Source organism: Oppia nitens, unplaced genomic scaffold (genome assembly GCF_028296485.1).
Source record: "Oppia nitens isolate AA-2021 unplaced genomic scaffold, nextdenovo-longstitch-racon4-pilon3 scaffold1_pilon_pilon_pilon, whole genome shotgun sequence".
NCBI classification, from domain to species: Eukaryota; Metazoa; Arthropoda; class Arachnida; order Sarcoptiformes; family Oppiidae; genus Oppia; species Oppia nitens.
The window spans coordinates 13,580,497-13,607,594 of NW_026533199.1; the positions used below are offsets into that span (position 1 = coordinate 13,580,497).

General features: G+C 19.4%; 1 protein-coding gene across 1 annotated transcript; it reads left to right on the forward strand.

Moving 5' to 3' along the window:
* The first annotated feature begins 7,704 nt into the window (after positions 1 to 7,704).
* Positions 7,705 to 15,842, forward strand: LOC128951617 (titin-like). Its single transcript, XM_054296865.1, has 4 exons — positions 7,705 to 7,778; positions 7,993 to 8,021; positions 10,461 to 11,666; positions 14,342 to 15,842. The coding sequence occupies exons 2-4, from the start codon at positions 8,004 to 8,006 to the stop codon at positions 15,545 to 15,547; spliced, it is 2,430 nt and encodes an 809-aa protein (XP_054152840.1). The 5' UTR covers positions 7,705 to 7,778; positions 7,993 to 8,003; the 3' UTR covers positions 15,548 to 15,842.
* The last annotated feature ends 11,256 nt before the right edge of the window (positions 15,843 to 27,098 follow it).

Consider the following 27,098-nt stretch of genomic DNA (forward strand, 5'->3'; position numbering starts at 1 on the left):
AAATTTTTTTTCCTTATTAATTTACCCCCATTTATAGTGTTAAACAATTTTTTTTAAAAAATTATTTATAATACGTAAATATATAGTATTATAAATTTATAAAAATTTATTTTAAAAAACAGATTTTAATCAATATTTAGTTATAAATTGATTAGTCATTAGTTTTTCACATTAAAAAAGTTTTTCAAACATTTCATAAAATTGTGTTTAAAATATTGATATTATTTTTATAATTAAATGCAAACACTGTATTAATTTATATATATATATATTAAAACTAAAAAACTGTATATTTGTTATTAATTTACATATAAATATGGTCATATACATAGCCAAAAGTTAGCTTAAAAAAACATTGTTTAAATTAATAAAAATTTTATAAAATATTTACAAAATTAATTATGAAAATATTGCAAAAAAATTAATTTAAGATAATAAAACACGCAATATTTTATTTAATAATTTAAATCTAATTGAATAAAAATAAAAATGTTAAAATATATATGCTAAAATTATATAAAAACTTTACAATTGATATTTATTTATAAATATTATTTTTGTTGTTGTAATATAGTTAAAGTTTTATATAACATTTTTTTCTATAAAATAAAAAATATTAAATACAAATCAGTAATAGAGTTATTAAGTTATAATATAAAATATTTTTTTCTAAAAATTTACATATAATTGATACATAACTTCCGTACTGTTTATTATCACTTAATAAATGCAAATATTTTATCTATGATATAATATTTATTCATTTTTTTGTATGTAACAAAAATATTTAATAATTTAAATCAATGAAACTAAAAAACTTAACAGTAAAATACTAATGTTTTTTTGTTGTTGAATAGTTATGTATGATTTTAAAAGTATTTTACATAATTTTTTTGTTGTTTTATTACAATAAATGCTTTATATATATTTATTTCACGTGTTTTGCATAGTATATAATTTATACATAAAAATATCGTAATATTAATAATACAGTAATACTTATATATATATATATTTCGGTTTATTTTTATTGTTTTTTTAATCTGCAAAATATAATAAATTTATTATATATTTTCATTGATAGCTAGCTACGATATAATCAGTGTTAGTAATAATAATAATAATAATAATAATAAATGATTAAACTTCTTGAAAGTTTATACAGCAATAGTTTGAATATTAAATTTCAAATGTTTTAATCAAAAAATAAAAAATAAAATAAAAATAAACAACATTTGTTAATATAAATATATATACAGTATATATATATATATATATATGAATAAATTTTTTAAAAATGTTTAGAATAAATAGGGAAATATGTTTTGTATTTATAAGTTAATATTTTTAAAATTTTCAAAAAAATGTTTTATTTAATACTGTATAATTTATATAATTGTATAAATTTATTTAATAATCATAGGATAACATAAATGTCAAATTATCACATCAATAATTATTATATCAATATTATTAATCATATTTTTTATATATATATATATATATCTTTAATTATTTTTTTTATTTCAACAAACACTATGTAATTAACACATCAATTATTATAAATAAAAAATTATTATTATTTTCTAAAAAAAATATAAATTAAATATAATATTAATTTTCAGATAACAATGATATATTTTTTTTGTTTATCCAACTATTAATAATATACTATAATTAAAAAAATGAAATATTTTAATTGCTAGGGTTTAGTATTAAAAATATATTTATTTTTTTTAAATTTACTTTAAAGACAATTATAATAATTTTAAATTTATACTGTATATATCTAATAGTTTTTTACAGTATATATACGGTATATTAATTTAAACTATACAATAATTATTTGAGCATATAATATATATATAGATAATATTTGCAATTTAATTTTTGTTTAAATGCTATGGGCAATGAAATGAAAAATTTGTCGACAATTATTTTTATTTTAAAAATATTTTTTTTTAAAAAATACTAATCAAATCAAATATCAACTTAAATAAAAAATTTCTTTTGTCTAGCAATATCATCTCCCAGTGTCCCTCAAAAATAATAATTTTCAAAAAAAATACATCAAATATATAACAATTAGTATAGTATAATAATATTACTGTAACTATTAAATTATGTATTATTATTATTTCACTTTGAATTTTTTTAAAAATTATATACTTAACCTTGAATATATATTTGGTGTGTCCCCCCTCCCTATATTATATATAAAGTTAAAACGTGCGTAAATAGTATTTTTGAATTTTATTTTTAAAAATATATTAATAAATTTTTTGAATTAAATAAAATAATAATAATAATAATAATTGCACGATCTATCAGATGCTTGATATTGACTATACAGGAAAAAATTGTTTTTAATAAAAAAAAATCAATAATTATTTATTAGCGTGTGTGTGTGTGTGTGTGTGTGTGTCAATACTATCAATGATAACTGTAACATATACAGTGTCATTTTTTAACTGAGAGGCACTGGGAGATAGTTAGGTGTGTATGTATGTGTATGTGTGTATGTATATATATGTGTGTGTGTATGTGTGTATGTATATATGTGCGTGTGTATGTGTGTATGTATGTATGTGTATGTGTGTATGTATATATGTGTGTGTATGTATGCATGTATGTATGTGTGTATATATGTGTGTGTATGTGTGTATGTATGTGTGTGTGTATATATATGTGTGTGTGTCTATGTACAGTAAGTATGTATGACTGTGACTGATATTTTAATTATAATATATTGCAAAAGTGAGATAACTGTGCGCACACTTGGATATAAAATTTTTTTTTGGTCTACCCTTAGGTAATATTACACACACACTTACAATTGACTTAAAATAAAAAAAATTAGCATTTTTTTGTTGTTGATGATTTAGTTTTTCAAAAATGTAAAAAAATATTTCATTTATTTAATTCTATTGATAACAGTATTTATAATAATAATAATAAATTGTTGTTCAATGTTACACAAAAAATAAACATTTATTGTTCAAAAAAAAAATAAAATAAATTTTCCATTTTATTTGAACAATAAAATAATGTTTTTTTTTATATCATAGTATGTATAGATAATTGATTATTATTTAATTTTTTCAAGTATTATATATTATAGTACTGTATGTCTATTATATATATATATATATACTGTGTATATATATCTTATTGTTTATACACAATAGAGACTACCCGCTATTATAACTAATAATATTATATCATAAATGTTTTTTTTTGTTGAAATTAATATTATATATACAAAATAAATGCTAAACAAATAAACAATAACTACTACTACAACAACAACAACAAACATTTTGATTTAAATATGTTATTTATTTTATATATAAAATAAAATTATTTTAAATATACAACAATAATAATAATAATGCATGTCAAATTATTTAAATTAACTGTCTATTAAATTTTGAAAGAGAGAGAGAGAGAGAGAGAGAGAGAGAGAGAGATTAAACTTTATTTAATGAGTTAACAACAAGTATTGAGACAACTATTATATATATATATATATAATAATAATATATATATATAAGGCATTTGAAAAAAATTAACAAAAGTGACCTAGAACTATATGTCAGTATAGATAACATAGAAAATATTATATATATTAAAAAAATTATATTTGTGTCGATCATGCAATCAATTTTGCCCATTAACCAAATAAATAATAATATTATTATTATAATTTTTTTTAAAATATATTTGTATATAACATAAATATGCATGCATGTATGTGCGTGTGTGTGTGTGAATGTGTGTGTATGTATGTATGTGTGTGTGTGTATGTGTGTGTATGTGTGTGTATGTGTGTGTATGTGTGTGTATGTGTGTGTATGTGTGTGTATGTGTGTGTATGTGTGTGTATGTGTGTATGTGTGTGTATGTGTGTGTATGTGTGTGTATGTGTGTGTATGTGTGTGTATGTGTGTGTATGTGTGTGTATGTGTGTGTATGTGTGTATGTCTATGTTTATGTGTAACATTTTAATACAATATGTGTGTTAACATTTCAAACACGAGATTAATTGAAAGTAATTTTTTTGGTTTTTTCAACATATTTTATATAGAAATAAATTATACAATTATTTTAACTTTGTAGACAAATATTTTTATTTAAATGTACATTGAACTTTTTTCTATATTGTATAAAGATATAATTATTATTTTTTTAATTTTATAATAAATTTTACTATTATATTTAAGTAAATAAAAAAATTGATATCTTTTTGTTAACTTAAACATTAATATTTTAAATAACTTAAAAATTTTATAAAATATAGTATTTTAATAATTATATTTTTTGTATGTCTATAACTTTAAATATAATTTAATTTAATTTTTAAAAATAAATTAAAATTAAATTATATTTAATATAATAATAATATTTATAAATAGAAATTATAGAAATAGTATAATTGATTTTAAGTAAAAAAATAATATTTAATTCAATATTACTGTTATTATTATTTTATTAAGTTAAAATACTATTAATATACTAATTAAAAAAATTGATACAAATATGTGAAACAAGTATTATTTTTTTGTTAACTTATATAAATGTTATTAAATTTTAGATATTAATGTATTATTTCACAAAATATATAATTAAATGCATTTTTTGTAACAGTTTTATGTAATTTCTCTCAGCAGTGATGTCTAAATACTCATACATTACTTAATAATTAATTTACAACAAAAAAAATAACAATTTTTTTCCACTCTAAAAGTGATAATAAATTAAATGAAATAATAATAATAATAATAAATGTCATTTTAAATCATTTATAAATAAATTTCAAATATATATTAGGCAATAGAGATAATATAAAGATTTAATTAAAACCGAAATTTTTGTGTGAAATAATGTTAATAATATTAATAGTAATAACACTAATACTGTTTTAATAAAGTATTAATAAATAAATATATAAAAAAAATAAGTAATTTTAATGAGACATATACTGTAGGAGAGAAACAAAATGATTTCATACATATTATTATTATTATTACTACTAATATATAAAAAAAATCTAAATCTATATAATAACGCAATACTAACTGTAAATACAGTCTAATTTTTTTTTATTAAATAAAAAACAGCTATTAAATTAAAAAATTCAAGTAATTTTTTTTGTGAGTATGGATTAAATTTTGTTATACAAACCGCATGAAAATTGGAGTCAATAATGAGATTTCCTTGACATACATGAGCCGCGAGTTAGTTAGTGATAGAGAGAGAGAGAGAGAGAGAGAGAGAGAGAGAGAGAGAGAGCACTGATAACTGATTTATATTTACCTAACAGTCCTCCCAAATAAATGCCATATAATTTAATCTCTCTCTCTCTCTCTCTCTCTCTCTCTCTCTCTCTCTCTCTCTTTCTCTCGTATTTTCCTTTATTACAAATATTTTACGAAGAGAGAGAGAGAGAGAGAGAGAGAGAGAGAGAGAGAGAGAGAGAGAGAGAGAGAGAGAGAGCTTAACAAAGAAACACAAAAAAAATTAAAATTCAATTTTGTTTTAAAAATAAAAACACAACTATATTAGTGTATATATAAAAATAATTTTATATATATATATATAAAATTATTACAATTAAAAGTTGAAAGAAAAACTATATAAATCTTTTTCTGTTTTGTTTGTTTGTCAGGGAAAGTACAGACAACTTATGTTATTATTGTATTAAATAAAAAATAAAATCTCTAAATTATAACAAAAAAAAAATGAAATCTTATTATAAGTATTATTATTATTTAAATATTTTTTTAAAAATATAATTGAATACATTTTATTTGAATGCAATTTATATAAACTATTTTTCTGAAAATAAATTAAATACATTTTATTTTGAATAAATTATTCAAATTTTTCAATATATATATATATTATCTATTAAATAATTTTACGCAATTTTTTTAATTATCAAAAAAATTATTAAATAATAATAATCTAATCAAATCTGATTTATATATAAATTATTTAAATTTAATTAACTAGTTATGTAACAAATTGTAAATATATACATATATATATATATAAATATTTGTTAAATTGTTTAATTTAATTTAATATAATCTTTTAAAATTATTGTTTCAACAAAAAAAACGTTAGTTTATTAATAGACATTTAGTTTGCTAATTATAAGTATATTAATATTATTTTTTTAATAATTATTATTAAAAAAAATAAAATTGTTGATATTGAATTTTTTGTCACTAAAATGCTAAAACAATTATTTTTTAATAATAATTATGAAAAAATATAACATTAAAATTTATTTTTTAATCAAATAAAAAGTTAAACTAAAATTAAAATATCATAATTAATATTTTTTTAATAAAAAATTGGCAAATAATGGCTATTTAAATGATAAAATTATTTGGAAAAAAATGCTCATTAAAAACAATATTTTTTGTTCACTAATACTATTATTATTACTTATAATAATTATTTTCTAAATATTTAAAAAAATATAATTATTAAAATTAAAAATCAAAAAATTAAATTATATTGGGGTTTTTTAAAACAATATAAACCATTTAGCAACTAAAATAAAATAATATGTTTAACAAGTAATAGTAATAATTTTTTGCTCCCGGGCATTGTATACTTTTTAAATTTTTAAAAAAAATAATAATATAATAGTCTATACATGAATATTTAGTATTTAAAAAAATTATATACAAAATAAAAGTTTTATCAAACAATACATGTCTATTTTGTATTTATTATTATTATTATTATTATTATTATTTGATAAACAATAAAGATATATATATTTTTTATTATTATATAAGTTTACTAAATGTATCATTTTTTTATTAAAAAAAATTAAAAAAAAACAATTTATCCATGTTTTGTGTTTTTAAAATAAGTGTTTCATATACTGTGAACTAACTGTATCTCATATATATATATACAGTATATTAATTTACAGTACAATTTAATACATTTTTTTAAAACAAAAATTTAAAATATATTATAAATGTATTATACATACAGGTTTTCTCAAACACACACACACGTAAATATATATTTTAATACACATATATACATATTAATTATATATATATTACAGTGAAAGTAAGTTAGTGAGTGAGTGAGTGAGTGATAGCATTGGACAACGCCTTGTAATTAAATATTAAAATCTCTCTCTCTCTCTCTCTCTCTCTTAATCTCTCTCTCACTCACACACTATCCTAATACTAAAACCCTCTCTATCTTTAAGTAGGAGAAAGAGAGAAAGAGAGAAAGAGAGAGAGAGAGAGAGAGAGAGAGAGAGAGAAACCACAAAATATTATTAAATGTTTTTATTTCATGTTATACTATAACAGTATTATTATTATTGAATATTCCTTGAAATTATAAAATTAAAAAAACTCTTGGTGCTCCCACTTAAATACAACATCATATTTATATATATATGTATGTGCCGGCCCCCTTATTTTATTAAATAGCCTACCTAAGCCATTGATGGGGGGTGGGGTGGGAGGATTATATCCAATTGAAAACACACACACACACACATAACTGGCAAATCCAATTGATAGCTATTTATTTTTTTTTTGTTTGTTAAATATTATTATTAATTTTTTTTTGTTTAATATATTTGGGCAAAAAAAATTGTTTTATACCTGTTTTAAGGGGCTAATCCCTAATATATATAAATTCATTGGCAATGAGAGTGAAACCATTCATTTATTAAGTAGTGCTGATAGAGGACAGTTGGCTTATTAATATAGTCTCCTTTCCTCCAATAAGTGAGTAATTTTTTGGGAGAGATTATATATATATTACTATTACTACTACTATTGGGACACCTGTTAACCTGTTGCTGGACATCACGTTTTATATATATATATATATATTTATTATTTAAATTCAATATTTAATTTTTTTTATACTAAAAAATATTTATTTTTCTGTTTTTTTTTATTTCATAAAAAACTTATATATTATTTGTTTCAACTGAAGATTTAATAATAATGAACTTCAAACTTATCGTAAGTTTTATTTTTTATATATTTTTTAAAATTTTAAATCTCTTAAGGTTTTGAATCTATCAATTATTATAATTGATAAATTATATATAAAAAAATTAATTTAAATTTAATTTAGTTAATTTTATTTTTTTAAAAAAATAATTATAAGCTTGCAATAAAATAATTAGGTAGTTTAAATTAGTTAAATAAATTGCTTATTTATATATATTATTGCTAAATATATATATATAACTACTTAATTATTCATTAATTATTCTAACGTTTATTTAATTAAGTTTTTTAATTAAAAAAATGTGTGGTTTTTTAAAAACCATTGTTTGCCTTAAATGAGTAAATAATTACCTCATTTTATGATAAATTTTTAAAAAAAATATTTTAAAAACGATAACAACATTTAATGTTTGTTTGATGTGCATACTATATAATTAAAATTTATTAAAATATTTTTTAAAAAAATAAAATTATTGTTATATACAGTAAACTCTCTGCTATAGTGTACACACATAACTACTATATGCATAGTAATTAACATTTACTTGTATATGGTGTACATTATAACGTGAGAGTCAATACAAATTGATTTAAATTATTTATATAAAAAAAATATTTTTTTATATATATTTTCAAAAAAAATTATTAGTACTAAAAAATTTTTTTTATTAGTAATCTTCACTTTTTTAAATAATAGTTTTGTCGATACATTGTAGAGAGAGTCTACTGTATATTATATCGTATAAAATTTATTTATTTTTGTTTTTTAATTAAAAAAAATAATATAAATATATAAGGTAAAATATTTTTTTATTTTAAAAAATAAATACACACAACACTAATAAATATTTAATAATAATAAGCAAAAGAAAAAAATAAATAATAATAATTGAACTTAAAATATAAGTCATACAAAAAAAATATATAACTTTCAAAATATACGGTTAAACTTATTATCCGTTTAACAGCAAAAAAAATATATTTACAAAATAAAGGAGTACTTGAAAGTCAACTTTTATTTTTCATTATTATTATTATTATTATTCATCATAACTGTATCAAACAACTACAATAAATACAAACTACCTGTCCCTCCCTGTTCTCCATTTAAAACCACTTTCTCTACTATAATATCCCAATTATAATCGATGATACACTGCAAACCCCAATCCCCCCCGACAAAAATAATAATAATATATATATGATATTATGATATATACGGTACACTCTCTCTATATATGTATGTATGTATGGTTTGATTGAATGTTATGTTTAATATATGGTGAAAAAAAATCTAGTTTTTAATTTATTATTATTTGATAAATACTACAAATGTTGAAAACAAAATTATTATACTATAGCTTATATAGAAATATAATTTATTATTATTGAATAATCAAATAACTATTAGCAATTCAGGTTTTTTAAAAAAAATATATAATATATATAGCTATTTAATAGTATACTTATATAGTAAATGTTAATTATAATTATTATAACTATACACTGTATACTATAATACTACTGTATATAAAATAAATGATAGTGTTATTGGAAACTATTCAAAAATAAAATAAAAAATAATTTAAAAGATTAAAAATTAAAACTTAATAATATTATTATATATTATATCTTTATCTATCAATACTAAACTATCGATTAAAAAAAATTGCATTGCCTAGGGGCAATTATAAAATATTGGCACTCAATGTAAATTTTTTTGTTGTTGCAAATTGCTTGTTATATTGAGAGCACCTTTATTATTATTTTTTATACTAGTTGAATATATTAATGAATAATTAGTTTAGTTATATATATATATATAAATATAAATTTATATTTTGTATAATATAGGAAGTTTTTTTTTAATATTAAATATTTATATATATATATAATATATATTTTACATTTTTATATTAATTTATATTTAATTTATTAAATGAATAATAAGTTAAAACAAATAAATTAAATAAATAATTTAGTTATTCAAAATAATATATATATATATATATATATATATAAATAAGTTACTTAGATAACAAAAACTTAAAATATTTATTTATAGATTTTATAGAAATTATAATACTAATTAAGCTAGGTCAATTTAAACTTTAAGCTAGTTTTAAAAGTTTTAATTAGTAAATAAAATAAATATAATTATCAATAAATAAAAACACTATACATTCAAAATAAATTAATAAACACTATATAACTGTTTATTAAACACTAGTAGTATTTTATATGATAATTATCAATAAAATACCTGTACTGTATATACAGTATATATATATATATACAGTATATGAATACATAGAGAGCAAGTGTGTGTGTGTGTGTGTGTGTGTGTGTGTGTGAGCACCTGTATGTAAATATAGTATAGAGTATATCAAACCGTATATATCACTAATATATATATCATAAAAAATATATATTATTATTATTTTTCAGTTGGTATTGTCGATGTCGGTGGCCATGGCCTGGGCCGCACCCAAGCCCTCCTGGGGGTACGGTATTAAAGGCGGTGCCCTACCGTATGCCGGCCATCACCAAACCTATACACACTCTGAATCGGTCGAAAAAGTTTTACGTCCATACGCCGTACCCCAACCGTACGCCGTCAATGTTGTCAAAACCGTACCCCAACCCTATGCCGTACCCGTAGTCAAACGTGTACCGACACCCTATCACGTCAGTGTACCCGTCCCCCGTGCCGTACACGTACCAGTTGTCAAACGTGTACCCCAGCCGTACACAGTGGTCAAACAAGTTGACCGCCAGGTACCCCAGCCCTATCACGTACCGATTGTTAAGGAATCAATCCGGGAGATCGTCCAAAAAGTTGAATATCCCGTCCCCCAGCCATACGAAGTTAAGGTACCCGTACCCAAACCGTACACCGTCATCAAAACCGTACGCCAGCCCGTTCATGTCAACGTACCCGTACCCCAACCCTACGAAGTTATCAAAGAGGTTGTACGCAAAGTACCCGTCCCGGTCGAAGTCAAAGTCCCGGTGCCCCAGGCTGTCGAAGTTAAATACCCAGTACCCCAACCGTACGAAGTTATCAAGGAAGTGGTCAAACAGGTACCCTATACTCGGGAAGTTGTCAAACGTGTTGAATACCCGGTACCGACACCTGTCGAAGTTATCCGCAAAGTTGAGGTCCCGGTTGAACGGGTCGTTGAAATCAAGGTTCCCTACGATGTTGTCAAACGTGTTGAATACCCGGTTCCCCAGCCATACGAACGTATTGTCGAAATCAAGGTACCGGTTGAACGTATTGTCGAAGTTAAGGTACCCTACGAAGTGATCAAACGTGTTGAGGTACCCGTCCCTCAACCGATTGAAAAAATAAAACACATCGATGTTGTCAAAGAGCGTATCAATCAGGTGTTTGTCGACAAACCCTATGAGGTCCCGGTTGTCAAAAAAGTTGTCCAACCCGTACAGGTTGTACACCAGGAACAGCAACACCTGGTTGAACAATACCCGGTTCAACAAGTCCAGGTACAGGAGCACCAGCAGCAAGTAATTGAACAGGGACCGGCAATTGTTGAGGAACAGTTGGCCTACGAGGGTGCCATCAAGGGTGGCGATCTGGCATACGGTGCCCGTATTAATGAATGGAAAAAGGGAAAGGCAGCCGCCAGCAAGGCTTAAATTAATTAATTAAATACAACTACACCAACAACAACAACAAATAGTAGGCCTACCCAACCAACCAACAAACCAACCCCCCTCTATCACTACAAAAAAAATACCGTCTACCTTTTTTTCAAAATCCCCCCCCCCAATTTCCCCTGTTCTACACAAACAAAAAATGGGTAGTCTATTATAATATACATAAAAAATGATGATGATACAGTTAAAAATGATAATAATAATAATAATAATGATAATGTTATTTAATAATTAATTTTATTATCTAATTATGTGTATAATATTTTTTTCAATGTGTTGTGTGTGTTATTATTGTTAAATATTTTTTTATATTATTATTTCACATATACATAGAAAACAAACAAACAGTAAATTGTACATGCTCAAAAAATTAATATTAACTAATTATTAATTTAATTATAGATATATAAAAAATGTTATTATATATTTTTTGCAATTAAATATTTAATAACAGTTTTTTATATTATATTTAACATTTAATTAATTAGTTAGGAATTATAATTTTTAATATTTAATATTTAACAATTAGAAAAATGTTTTTTTTTGAACATTTTTATTATTAGTTAAATATTTTTATAAATATTTTTAACATACACACATAATACACAACAACAACAACAACAACATAAAATTTTATAATTGTAAATTTTAAAATTAGTGTAAAATATTAATTTTGTTATTATTATTATTATTAATATACCATAAAACGTGTATAGTTTAAACAAACAATATTTAAATTAAAAATTTGAAATAATAATATTTTTTTTATATATATTTAATTATTAATTGTTGCTATTGTATTAGTTATTATTATTATTATTATTATTAATGATAATACTAAACAAAAATTTAATTGTTTTTTACATTTATGTCAAACAACAACAACATGCTATGCATAACAACAACAAAAAATTGATTGTTTATTGTTATTGATATATAAAATAAATTAAGGCAAACATTTAAAAAAAAACTATACATAAGTTTGTTTTGTATATTACTTTATTTTTTCTCTACCAATCCCTTATCTACCTGTCCTCTATTAAACACACACACACACACATAAATTTATACACATTAGATATATACACATAATTACTATTATGCACATAAAAATTGAAAAATAAAAAATATTATTTGCCTACACATTATGCCAAAAATTATTTTTTTAATATAGAATTTTTTTATTATTATTAATACTAATATTATTATTATTATTATTCTAATATTTGATTTTTTATTGTTAAATAACTGTTTAGTATTTTAGTTTTTTTTTAAATATTAATTTTATAATTTTTTTATACTAAAAAAACATTTTCGTTAACAATGTTAATATTGTTAGTAAATTAATAATTATTATTGAGAAAAAAAATAATTAAAATACGTGTATAAAAAATAAATTATTATTTTATTATTATTATTATTAATTACTAAAACTAAAATTTTGTTAACCATATAAAAACTTATTAATATAATTTTTTTATATATAAAATTTATTTATCTTTATAGTTGTATAAATCACTTTTACTGTTTTATTGTTTTATAATTTTGATTAATTTTATTTTATTTTAAACTCTATCTAAAAGTAAATTAATTATTTACTGTAAAAGTTGGGACACTTTCTCACCGACTAAATCATAGAATTTCTATAATAAATACAAAATATATTTTAAATTTTGATATATTGCTAATGTATTTGTTATAATAAAAAATTAATTATTTATTTTTTCACTACACTATTCCTATTATTTGAGTACATAAATCAAAATTATTATTTTTTTTGTTGAATAGTTGATTATTTATTATTATTATTATTATTAAGTTTTTTATATAACTGGAGCAAAATATTTAAATTTTAAATTTATTACTTTTTGTTTTTTTAATTTATTATTCATGTCTATAAAATTTATTATATTTTTTCTCAAACTTTAACTATAGTTTTTAAGTTTAAGTAATTTTAATATAATAGTTAATTATAAAAAAAAATATTTTTAATTTAATAAAATGATGACAATGTTATCAATATAATCATTAATTAATAATATTAAAGTTAACATTACTATTATTATTATTATTTTTACTAAAACTTTCTAACATTTTATTACTATTTTGACCCAATTTTTTAGTAAATACAACCACAAAAAAAACATTAAAACTAATAAAATTAAGATTTAAATATTTTTATGAAAGTGATAATCAAAAATAATTAAATTGACATTCAATTTAAATCAAAATAACAATTTTATTATTATTTTATTTTAATTAAATATTTTGTTAAACAAAAAAAACAAAATAAAATAAATGTTAGAAAATAAAAACAATTTTTTAAAAAAATCATTTAATCTAATTATTGTACAGAAAGTAACAAACAGTTTTAATCACTTGTTTTTAATTTTAATAATAATAATAATTGACTATTATTTTAAAATTATTTAATCAATTGCTTAAATCAAATTGTAGTTCAATAATAATAATAATAATAATAATAATAATAATAATAAACTTAATTTAGTTAATTAAAAAAATTATTTATTATTTATTTAATAGTAAATATTTATATATAACTTATTATCTATTTTTTAATTATTAAATTAACAATTAATTAATTAAATTTATTTTTTATATTTACAACAATAACAACAATAAATTAGTTGGTCTTAGCTTTGGCATCGGTAGCCCAGTCGGCACCGAAACCCAAACCGTCGTACCTGAATCTCGATGGACACGCCTACTCGCGCGGTTACATTGGCGGCTACGGTACCTACGGTGGCGGCTACAGTGGCGGCTACGGTGGCGGTGCCATCAAAGGTTACGCCTCCTCAGGCCCAGCCTATGGTCAGGTCCAATACGGTCAACTGGCTGTTGCCAACACCCATACCCATACCGTACGTCAAGTACAAGTCCCGGTTGCCGTACCCAAACCCTATGCCGTACCAGTTGTCAAAACTGTTGCCCAACCATACGCTGTACCGGTAGTCAAACATGTGGCCGAACCGTACGCTGTCAAAGTTCCCGTCGATCAGCCCTACGCTGTACCAGTGGTCAAACATGTAGCCGAACCCTACCCGGTCTACAAGACTGTCGTACGTGATGTCCCCGCACCCTATCCGGTACACGTTGTCAAAAATGTTGTACGCGACGTTGTCCGTCAGGTTAAGGTCCCGGTGCCCCAGCCCTACGCTGTCAAAGTCCCCGTCGATCAGCCCTACCCGGTCGAAAAAATTGTTGTCCAAAAATACGAAGTCAAAGTACCGGTAGCCCAGCCCTATCCGGTCGAGCGTATTGTCGAGCGTGTAGTGAAAGTCCCCTACGAAGTTAAGGTACCGTATCCGCAACCCTACGAAGTCAAGGTCCCGGTTCCGCAACCCTATCCCGTTGAACGTGTTGTCGTCAAGGAAGTACCGGTCGAAAACATTGTTGAACGTATCGAAAAAGTCCCGGTCCCTCAGCCATACAATGTCGAAAAGATTGTCAAAGTCCCGGTCGAAGTTGTCAGGGAAGTCAAAATCCCGGTCCCGGTTGAACGTATCGAAAAGGTACCGGTTGCCCAACCCTACGAAGTGATCAAAGAGGTCAAAGTTCCCTACGAAGTGGTACGTAAAGTCGAAATCCGAGTCCCCGTCGAAAAGATAGTCGAAGTACCGGTTCCTCAGCCGTACGAAGTTATCAAAGAGGTCCCCGTTGTGCGGGAAGTGGTCAGAAATGTCTATGTTGATCGTCCCGTTGCCGTACCAGTTGTACGCAAAGTTGTCGAACAGGTACCGGTCGGTGTCAAAACCTACCAACCCGTTGTCCAGGAGCACATTACCCAGGAGCACCTGGACTATGGACGTAAGGCTGCCAGCAGTAAGGCCTAAAAAATTAGTATAGGGAAGCTCCGGGAGTTTTTTAGGGAGCAAACACTACAATGTGTTTTGTTGTTTGATGTATTTGTTTTGTTAGTATTATTATTGATGTTGTATATAATATTAATTAATACCAACCAACCCCCCCCCCTCTAAAAAAAATAAACTAAATTATATACACTAGGGACAATTAAATTTGTTGTTATTTTTTTATATAAAAATTATTATTGATTTTTTCCACCCCCCCCCCTCTCCACACAGACTGTTTTTTTTATATAAATATTATTATTATTATTACAATTATTATGTGCCTTATTATTATTACAGCAACTTTTTTTCACCCCTTCCCCCTTTTTAATAAAAAATTAATTTTAATTAATTAATTTTAATTAATTAAATGACTATACACTGTATACACTCAAATTAAAAATTTGTTTTTTTATTTTGTTGTGTGTAAATAATGTAAAATTTATTATTATTATTATTAATTGTTAAATTATAACTGCATTAATATGTAAAATTAAATTAAATTATTATTTTGATTCAGTTAAATAATTATAAATTATTTTTTTTAATATCCCGCACCCACGCACATAAGTGTCATCCCTTTTTTTTAAAAAAAATAAATTTTAAAATAAATTGTAATTAAATTTTAATTAATAAATGATATAAATATTTTTATTGTCCCATCAATAATTATATGTTAAGATATTTTTTAAAATAATAATAATAAAATCATTTTGCTGTAAATCTAAATTTCAACTATTTTTTAAAAAATAAAAAATTTATGTATAAATAAATATTTTTTGAATGTAGAAATAATTAATACTATTATATTAAGATTTTTTTTTGTTAATTAGGGGATTAAATGAAAAAAAACAAATAATTGTTAGTTTTTTGAGTCAATCTGAAAAAAACAATTTTTATGTTTTCATATATGTATTTAATTTTATTATTAATAAATTACAGCTTTTTGCTAATTAAAAGTTTAGTATTAAATTGTAATAATTTTTACAAATAAATTAATTAAACTTTATATTTTTTATGATAATTATTTAAGATAGACTGAAAAAATAAATTGATTGTTATTTTTTTATATTTTAGTTCAATCAATTTGTCCTAAACTAATAGCAAAATATAAAAATTGTAAAATATAGTTTAAATAAGATATACAAATCATAGTACAGTTTATGAAAATATATATATATCATATAGTTATAAATAATTTTTTTATTAAATTAATAATAATAAAAATAAATAATTTTTAAATATTAAATATTTTTAAAAAATAATCGCTTAGATAACATAATCAATTAAATGATCATTGAACAAAATAACAAAACAACAACAACAAAATTGTAAAATAATAATAATTACTAATTAATTATAATTTTTTGAAATATTAATAAATTTGATATTGTATTTAATATTAAAACTCATTTTAATGATTCATTCAAGTGTAATTGGTCAAGGTGATAAATTATAATTTATAAGTAATATCTTATTTTTATTAAAAAAAAATAATATAAATCTCAACCTTTTCACTACTAATATATATTTTATCATTTAAATTAATTTATGGAAATATTTTGAATTAAATACAGTTTAAATATTTTTTGTACATATAATAAAACTTGTGTAAAATATGTTAATAAAAGTTAACTTTTTATTTTATATCACACCTAATATATTAAATATTATATTAATATAAACTATAGTATTTTTTTATAGACTATTTTACATAATTTAATATTACATTTTATATTAATATATAGTAATCATATATAATATATTATCAATATAAGTAATATCTTATTTTTATTAAATATTATTAGAAATTTTTTATTTTTTAAAAATTTAAAAAAATAATAAATGCGTTCATTTTTATTAGCTATTATTAAATATTATATCATTTATTAATTTATAGAAATATAATATTTAGAATTAAATACAGTTTTAATGTTTTGTTGAATATAATAAAACAAATTAAATATTTAAAATTTTAATAAAAAAATAAAAAAACTTAAATTTCTATTTCATATCTAATCTTTTAAATATTATATTAATGTATATATATTTTTTAATAAAATATTTACATTTACAGCCATTTTTTTATAAAAAATAACATAATTAAATTGTTCAACAAATATATTAATAAACTTAATTTATTAATTTTAATTTAATAGTAGTAGTATATTATTTTATTTAAAATTATAATTTAGTTTAAACTGTGTAAACATTTAGCTAATAAAAAAATATATAACATATTTTATATTGTATTTTATTACTTACAAATAGTTACAAAAATAATTATACAATTTTTGTTTAGTTTTTTATAAATAAAATATTACTTTAATAGACATTACGGGAGATTAGTATGACTTATAATAGCGCCGATAGTAAAGCCAGGATAATGATAGCCAGTATCCATAATATAAGTAATTAATGAGTCGCTTATATGATAGATAACTGGGTAATAGCTAACTGGTCGATAGCTAACCTTCCCATAGAAATAGCCATATATTTTGTCTTAAACCATGGATGGACCATAGATACCTGAGCCATTTGTGTCGGCTACCATAGTATTCATCATATTTTCTACTACCAACCCTACTTGTATGTGAATATGTGCATGATACAATCTATACAACTAGTATCTATAATTGGTAAAAAATAATTTATTTAAAAAAAATAATTTAATTTTTACTTTAAATTATTTACAAAATAAAATGAGAGTTTAATATTTGTTTTTAATAACTAAATAATATTATATTTTTTTCATTGATAAACTGTAAATAATTTTGTATATTTTAATAAATTAATATTATAATAACAATATTATTATTTATAGATTTATTTACATAATATGATATTACATTTTATATAATATATACATACAGTATATTAATCATATCTTATATATTTAAAGTAATATTTTATTTTTATTAAATATTATTAAATTTATTATTTTTGTCAAATTTAAAAAATATAAATGCGTCCATTTTATGTTGGCTATTATTATATATTATATTATTTATTAAATTATAGAAATATAATATTTTGAATTAAATACAGTCTTAAATGTTTTGTACATATATAATATAAAACTTAAATATGTAAAATATTAATAAAATTTTTTTTAAAAAACTTAAATATCTATTTCATATCACACCTAATATATTAAATATTATATTAAAATACTATGTATACTACTATATATGTTAAAATATTTATATTTACCTTTTTTTAAAAAAATAGTAAAAACATAGTTTAATTGTTCAACAAATACTGTATTTTAATATCAATAATCAATATTTTTTTTGTTTAATAACTAATAATAATAATAGCAGCAGTAGTAGTAGTAGTATTTTATTTTTAGTAAAATTATAATTTAGTCTAAACTGTAAATTTCTAGATATTTAAAAAAAATAAAATATATTTTATATTCTATATAATTATTTATTAGTAGAAAATATTATACTATTTATTTTTACATTATTTTCAACAACAAAAAAATTATTTTAAATTTAGAGTTTAGAAATATTATTGAACTATTGAAATATATATAACTAATAATATTACTTAAATATACTATATTTTGACTTTATATAATTGTAATTGTAATTTACAGTTTTTTATATATAAAATAATTAGAAACTAAATTTTATTATTATTATTTTTAAAAGATAATAATTTTAGATAAATTATTAATAACTTTGTTGCAATTTTTAAAAATATATATATATATATAGGAATATACTAAACATTAATTTATTAATTGTAAAAATAATTTTTATATTAAAAAATAATCTAAATTATATATTTATATTTAATTATTAAATATCTAGATAAGGAATATAAAATTATAAAATTTAGTTATTTAAAAAATTTTTTTTAATTAACCATGATTGTAATAATTATATACATAATAATTGTTTAATTTAAATATTTAAAAAAAATTGCCATGTTTTCGGCCACTAATTATTTTAATTATTATTTAAATATTTAAGTTTATTTAGACACTATAATTTAAGTTACAGTTTTTTTTAAAAATATATTTTTTATAGTTATATAAATTATTAATATCTAATAGTAATTTTTTTAATGATATGTTTTATAATAGCCTATAGATAATGGATAGCCTGTATGTCTATAGCTAGCTAACTGGGTAATAGGTTAACCGCTACAATAATATCTGACTCCCCTCCCCATTGTTACGGCTATCATAATAGTATTTACTGTATTTTTTACCCCCCCCCCCTTCACCCCACCTCCCTCCGATTTGAATAACAAATTGATATAAATAATATATATTAAAAAATCAGTTTATTGTTATTTTTTTATAAAAAAAAAGTTATTTTAAATTAAGAATTTTTTTTATTAAACATTTAGACTAATAATATTACTTAAATATACTATTTTTAACTTTATATTATTGTATAAAAAATTTACAGTTTTAAAAAACAAAATTAGAATTTTTTTTATAATTATAACTAAAAATTTGTTGTTGTTATCACTTAAATTTTATTATTTTTAAAAATAATAATTTGAAATTATTAATAACTTTGTCGAAAAATATTTTTATTTTTAGTGTATTTTAATGTTTGATTTTAAATAATTAAATTATTAGTTTTTTATATAAGTTATTATAAATTAAATAAGTTAGTATAGCTAACTGGGTAATATTTAACCGATCAATAATATCAGGTTATAACCCGTAATAATAATTGACATTTATTTGATTAAACTATGTCTACCATTACATACCTACCGGTCGATAATAACGGTTGTAATTGTTTTTATTAATATAAACTGTAAAAAAATTTAAACTTAAATTTCTATTTCATATCATCTAATATTATTTTAAAAAATATTATATTATATATTTTTAATAAAATATTTACATTTAAAAAAAATTATTATTAAATTGTTCAACAAATATATTAATAAAACAAATCATTAATTTTTAGTTTAATAAGTAGTAGTAGTAATAGTAGTATATTATTTTATTTAAAATTATAATTTTGTTTAATTTTGTGTAAACATTTAGCTAATTAAAAAAAATATATAAAATATTTTTATATTATATATTATTACTTACAAATAGTTGAAAAATAATTATACTATGATTTTGTTTTTTAAAAAAAAAAATATTACTTTAATAGACATTACTATATTTTCGGGGGGGGGGTAGGGGGTTAGTATGACTTATAATAGCGCCGATAGTATAGCCCGGGATAATGATAGCCCGTATGTCCCATAGTATGAGCTACTAATGAGTTGCTTATATGATAGATAACTGGGTAATAGCTAACTGTTGGTCGATAGTAACCGCCATAGTATTAATTGCCATATATTTTGACTTAAACCATGGATGGACCATAGATACCTGAGCCATTAGTGTCGGCAAGCATATTATTTACCATATTTTCTACTACCAACCCTACTTGTATGTGAATTGTGCTTGATACAATTAATACAACTAGTATCTATAATTGGTAAAAAATAATTTATTTAAAAAAAATAATTTAATTTTTACTTTAAATTATTTAGAAAATAATATGAGAGTTTAATATTTGTTTTTAACAACTAAATAATATAATATTTTTATTATTGATAAAATGTAGATAATTATATATATTAAATAAATTAATTTTATTATAAAATATAGTATTTTTTATTATAGATTTTTTTACATAATGTAATATTACATTTTATATCTTATATATAGTAATCATAAATTATAAGTAATATCTTATTTTTATTAAAAAAATTATTCAATATATTATTTTTTTACATTAAAAAATTAAAAGATCCGATTTCACCTATTATTATATATTATATCATTTATTAATTTATAGAAAGATAATATTTTGAATGTTTTAAATGTTTTTAACTGTATTAGTATTTTTTATTTGTCCAATTAATAAATTTAATATTTATTTAAAAAACTGTAAACTATTATCTCAATTAAATATTTATATAACTTTATATTTAATTGTTAAATATCTAGAAAAAATGTAATATTTTTGAATGTATAATGTATAATTAAATTTAGTTAATTAAAATAATATTTTTATTTAATAATAAATTTTTAATTAACCATGATTGTATATATATATAGTTTAATTGTTTAATATAAAAATTAAAAATATATATATATTTGGCTGGCTTGATCGCTAATTATATTATTAACTATTTTATTAATATTTAAATTTAATTAAACATTATATATTAAGTTACAGTTTTTGTTGTTATTATTTTTATAATTAAAACTTAATATATATTATAATATAATATTATATAATTTTTTATAATCATTTTTTATTATAATTTAAATATTTTAATTAACTTTATATAATTGTACAGTATATATATATATAATATAATTGTTTAATATAAAAATTAAAAAACTAACATACTACCAAAACCAAAGTTATAATTATTATTTTAATATTTAATTAAAATTAAATATTATATATTAAGTTACAGTTTTTTTTGTTATCTTATAATTTAAATTATTATAATTTTAAACTTATTTTATATCCTATATTATTACTTATTAGTAGTAAATATTATACTATTTTTTAAGTTATTTTTAAAATTATTTTTACAAAATCACATCAATCTATGGTCGCCATACATCTATGGAAACTATAAAACATATTTAGTTTATAATAATAAAACGTAGAAAGTTGTCAATTAAAAACTAATTTGTAGATTTAATTTCTAATATTTATATAATATTACTAAATTTATAAAATAGTAAATAAAATTGAGTATTGAATTAAATAAAGTTTTATTATTAATATATGTATTGTAGATATAAAAAAAATAATTAATATGTTAATTAATTAAAAAAAATTGTTTAAAAATATATTAATAAACTAAACACATTAATTTATTAACTTTAAAGATTTTTATAACTGTATTAGTATTTAATTTTTTCAATTAATAATTTTAATATTACAAAAAAAACTGTGTAAACTACTATCTGAATTTAATATTTATATACTAGTATAACTAACTAATATGACTTTTACAAAATGTAGCTAAAATCAAGTCAATAGTTTAATTTAAAAATTATTAAAAAAAAATTGTTATTACTTGGGATACTAATTATTATAATTATTAGTTAAATATTTAAGTTTAATTAGACATTATAGTTTAAGTTACAGTTTTTTTATATAGTTATATAAATTATTAATATCTAATAGTAATTAGATATTAAATAAAAATTTTTTTTGGATGTTAAGTTTTATAATAGCTTATGATAATGGATAGCCTGTATGTCCATAGCTAGCTAATTGGGTAATAGGTTAACCGGTCAATAATATCAGTTATAACCCGTAATATTAACTATTTTATTAATTATTAATTATTCAACTAGTATCTGAATTAAATATTTATATAACTTTATATTTAATTATTAAATATTTAGAGAGTGCACAAAAAAAGTTATTAAATTTATGTATTTAAAAAAAATAATTATTAATTAACCATGATTATTAATAATAATTGTACAGTTGTTTGTATAATAATTGTTAAATATAAAAATTTAAAAAATGACATATAGTTATGTAAGCTAATTATTATTATTTTGTTTTAAATATTTTTATTTAAATTTAGCATTATATATTAAGTTACAGTTTTTTGTTTTTGTTTTGTATTATAATTTAAATTATTAGTATTTCTAATATTAAATAAACATTATTAACTATATTTATTAGTTTTTCGGGGATAATATGTTTTATAATAATAGCCTATGGATAATGATATAAGTATATGAATTTTTAAAATAAACAATGATTGTAATAATTTTAATTTTTATATATATATATTAACTATATTTTTTTTATTTCGGGTTATTAAGTTTTATAGTAGCCTAGATAATTTATACAAATAAATAATAATATTTACTTACTTTACACTTGTTAGTATTTTTATTTGTCCATTTAATAATTTGAATATTATTAAAAAAAACTGTAAACTACTATCTCAATTATATATTTAATTATAATTAATAATAAAGTAATATAAATATATAATTGACATAGTAGTTTACAGTTTTTTTTAGTATTAAAATTATTAATTGTTATATTATTACCAAAATTATTAATAATAAAGTAGATTTAGATATTGCTGAAAAAATTGATAAAATTAGTATGTATTTTTTTAAAAAATAATTTGTAATTAACCATGATCAATAATAATTGTACAGTATATATATATATATATATATATAGTATAATTGTTTAATATAAAAAATTTTAAAAAACGATGGTTTAATTACTTTCTAATTATTATTTTTAAAAATAAAAAATATTTAAGTTTATTTAAGTGTTATATTTTAAGTTTTACAGTTTTTTATTTAAATTTGTTTTATTGTTTAAATTATTAGATTTTAACATTAAGTAGATTTTTAATTTCGAGATAATATGTAAATAATAATAATAAAAATAAAAATAAAAATAGCCCGGAAAATGATAACCGTATCCATAGCTATCACTTGGTAATAGGATAACCGGTCAATAATATCAGTTATAACCCGTAATAGTAGTTGACATTTATTTGACAAAACTGTGTTCACCTATTTAGATACCCTTCCACCATAGATACCATACTAGTATTTAATGTATTTATTACACCCACTCCCCCCCCCATCACCTCCCCGATTTGACTAACAAATTGATACAAATAGTATATAATATGAAAACAGTTTATAATTTAAATAAACAAAATTATTTTAAATTTAGAGTTTAAAATTACTTGTAACTAATAATATTCATTAAATATACTATTGATTAATTTTATATAATTTTACTTGTAATTTACAGTTTTTTTTAAATAATTAGAAACTATTTTTTTATATTATCAAATCAATTTTTATCACTTAAATTTTTATTTTATTATTATTTTTTTTAAAGATAATAACTTTGTTACAGTTTAAAAATAAATAGTAATAAAATAAGCATAAATTTATTAACTTTAAAGTTTTATAAAAATGTATTTAGTATTTTTATAATAATTTTTTAATATTCAAATAATCTCAATTATATATTTGTTATTTAAAATAAAATAATTTTAAGGCTCTTTCTTGACAACTAATTATTATTAATTATTTTTAAATATTTAATTTAAATTTAGCATTATATATTAAGTTACTGTTTTTTTTAAATATTTGTTTTATAGTTTAAATTATTTTTATTTTTAAATAGTTTTAAAACCATTAACTAATAATATAACTAAAATTTACTGATTACGTATTTATACGTATTTTCTCAAATAAATATTTATTTAATATTTATGTATAATTTTTTGAATCTATAAGTTATAATTAAATTTATGTATTTTAAAAAATACCCTTTCCCCTCCTACATATTTACGGCTACCATAATAGTATTTATTATATTTTTATTTGTCCAATTAATAATTTTAATATTATTTACCAAACTATAAACTACTATCTAAATAAAATATTTATATAATTTTATATTTAATTATTAAATATTTAGAGAATTTATACAAGAACTATTAAATTTAGTTTAATTTTTTTTTAATTAATTAACCATGATAAATAATAATTGTTCAGTATATATATATATATATAGTTTAATTGTTTAATATTTAAAATTCAAATTATTATTTTTTTAAAAAATAATAAAGTTTAATTAGGCACTATAATTTAAGTTACAGTTTTTTTTAAATTGTTTTATATGATTTAAATTATGAATTTTCTAATACTAATTAGATATTAAACAAATTTTTTTATTTTGTGTTAATATGTTTTATAATAAACTGTAAAAAATATATAATAATTTGTATTATTTTTAAACTAGTATAATAATATATAGAAAAAGTATAAAAATGTTATTAAATTTAGTTATTTAAAAAATTATATTATTATATTTATAAACTTTTAATTTTTTAATGATTGTAATAAATGTACAGTTATTATAGTATAATTGTTTAATAAAAAAATTTATAAAAAAAACAATTAAGTGGTTTAAGCAGCTAATTATTGTTATTATTATTTTAGTATTTAATTCAAATTAAGCATTATATTTTAAGTTACAGGTTTTTTTTGTTTTGTTTTATAGTTTAAATTAATTAAGTTAAGTTAAGTAGTCTATTAATATATTGAAATAGAATAAAAATATTATTAAATTTATTTATTTAAAAAAAATATTTTTTAATAGATAAATTTTTAATTAACAATGATTGTAATAATTATAACAGCATTCATATAATATAAATGTTAATATAAAAATTAAAAATACATTTCACTGGCTTGACTCGCTAATTATTATTTTTTTTAAATATTTAATTTAAATTTAGCAATATATTTGAAGTTACAGTCTTTTTTTAAAATTTGTTTTATAGTTTAAATTATAAATTTTCTAATACTAATAGACATTAACTATATTTATTTTTTTAGGTGTAATAGTTTAGTAAAAGTAATAATAATAAAAAAAAACTAAACTACTATCTGAACTAAATATTTATAATTAAAAATGTTTAAAAAAGACCATTCGTTACGAATAAGCTAATAATTATTATTTTTTTTTAAATATTTAATTTAAATTTAGTATTATATTTTAAATTACAGTTTTTTTGTTTGTTTTATAGTTATATAAATTATTAATAAAATTTTTTGCTGAAACATTTTTTTAATATTTTATTGTAGATAATGATTGATTTTATATAAATAATTTCTTAATTAAATAAATTATTATTATTATATAAGTTATTATAAATTTAATAAGTTACAATTTTGTTTTATAAATATATTAATAAACTAAGCATTAAATTTATTAATTTTAAAATTTTATTAACTGTATAGTAATATTTTTTTAAAAATCTCAATTATATATTTATATAGTTTTATATGTAATTATTATAATTATATAAAGAATGAATAAAAAAATTATTAAATGTAGTTATTTAAAAAAAATATTTTTTATAAAATAACTTTTTAATTAAACATAATCTATATATATAGTATAATTGTTTAATATGAAAATTAAAAAAAACATACACTGCTTTAATCGCTAATTATTATTATTTTGATTTAAATATTTAATTTAAATTACAGTTTTTTTTATTGTTTTATAGTTTAAATTATTAATTTTCTAATACTAATTAGATATTTTTATTTTCGTGGTTTATATGTTTTATAATATCCTGGATAATAAATAACCCGTAATTATTAGCTAACTGGGTTTTATTTATTCAATTAATAATTTTATTAGTATTAAAAAAACTGTAAACTACTATCTAAATAAAATATTAATATGATTTTATATTTGATTATCAAATATTTAGCGAATTTATACAAAAATTATTAAATTTAGTTTTTTTTTAATTTTTTTTTAATTAACCATGATAAATAATAATTGTACAGTATATATATATATATATATATATATATATATATATATATATACTGTACAAATAATAAATATATATATAATAACCTAACCTATATATATATAGTATAATTGTTTAATATTAAAAAGTCAAATTATTATTATTTAAGATATTTAAGTTTAATTAGGCACTA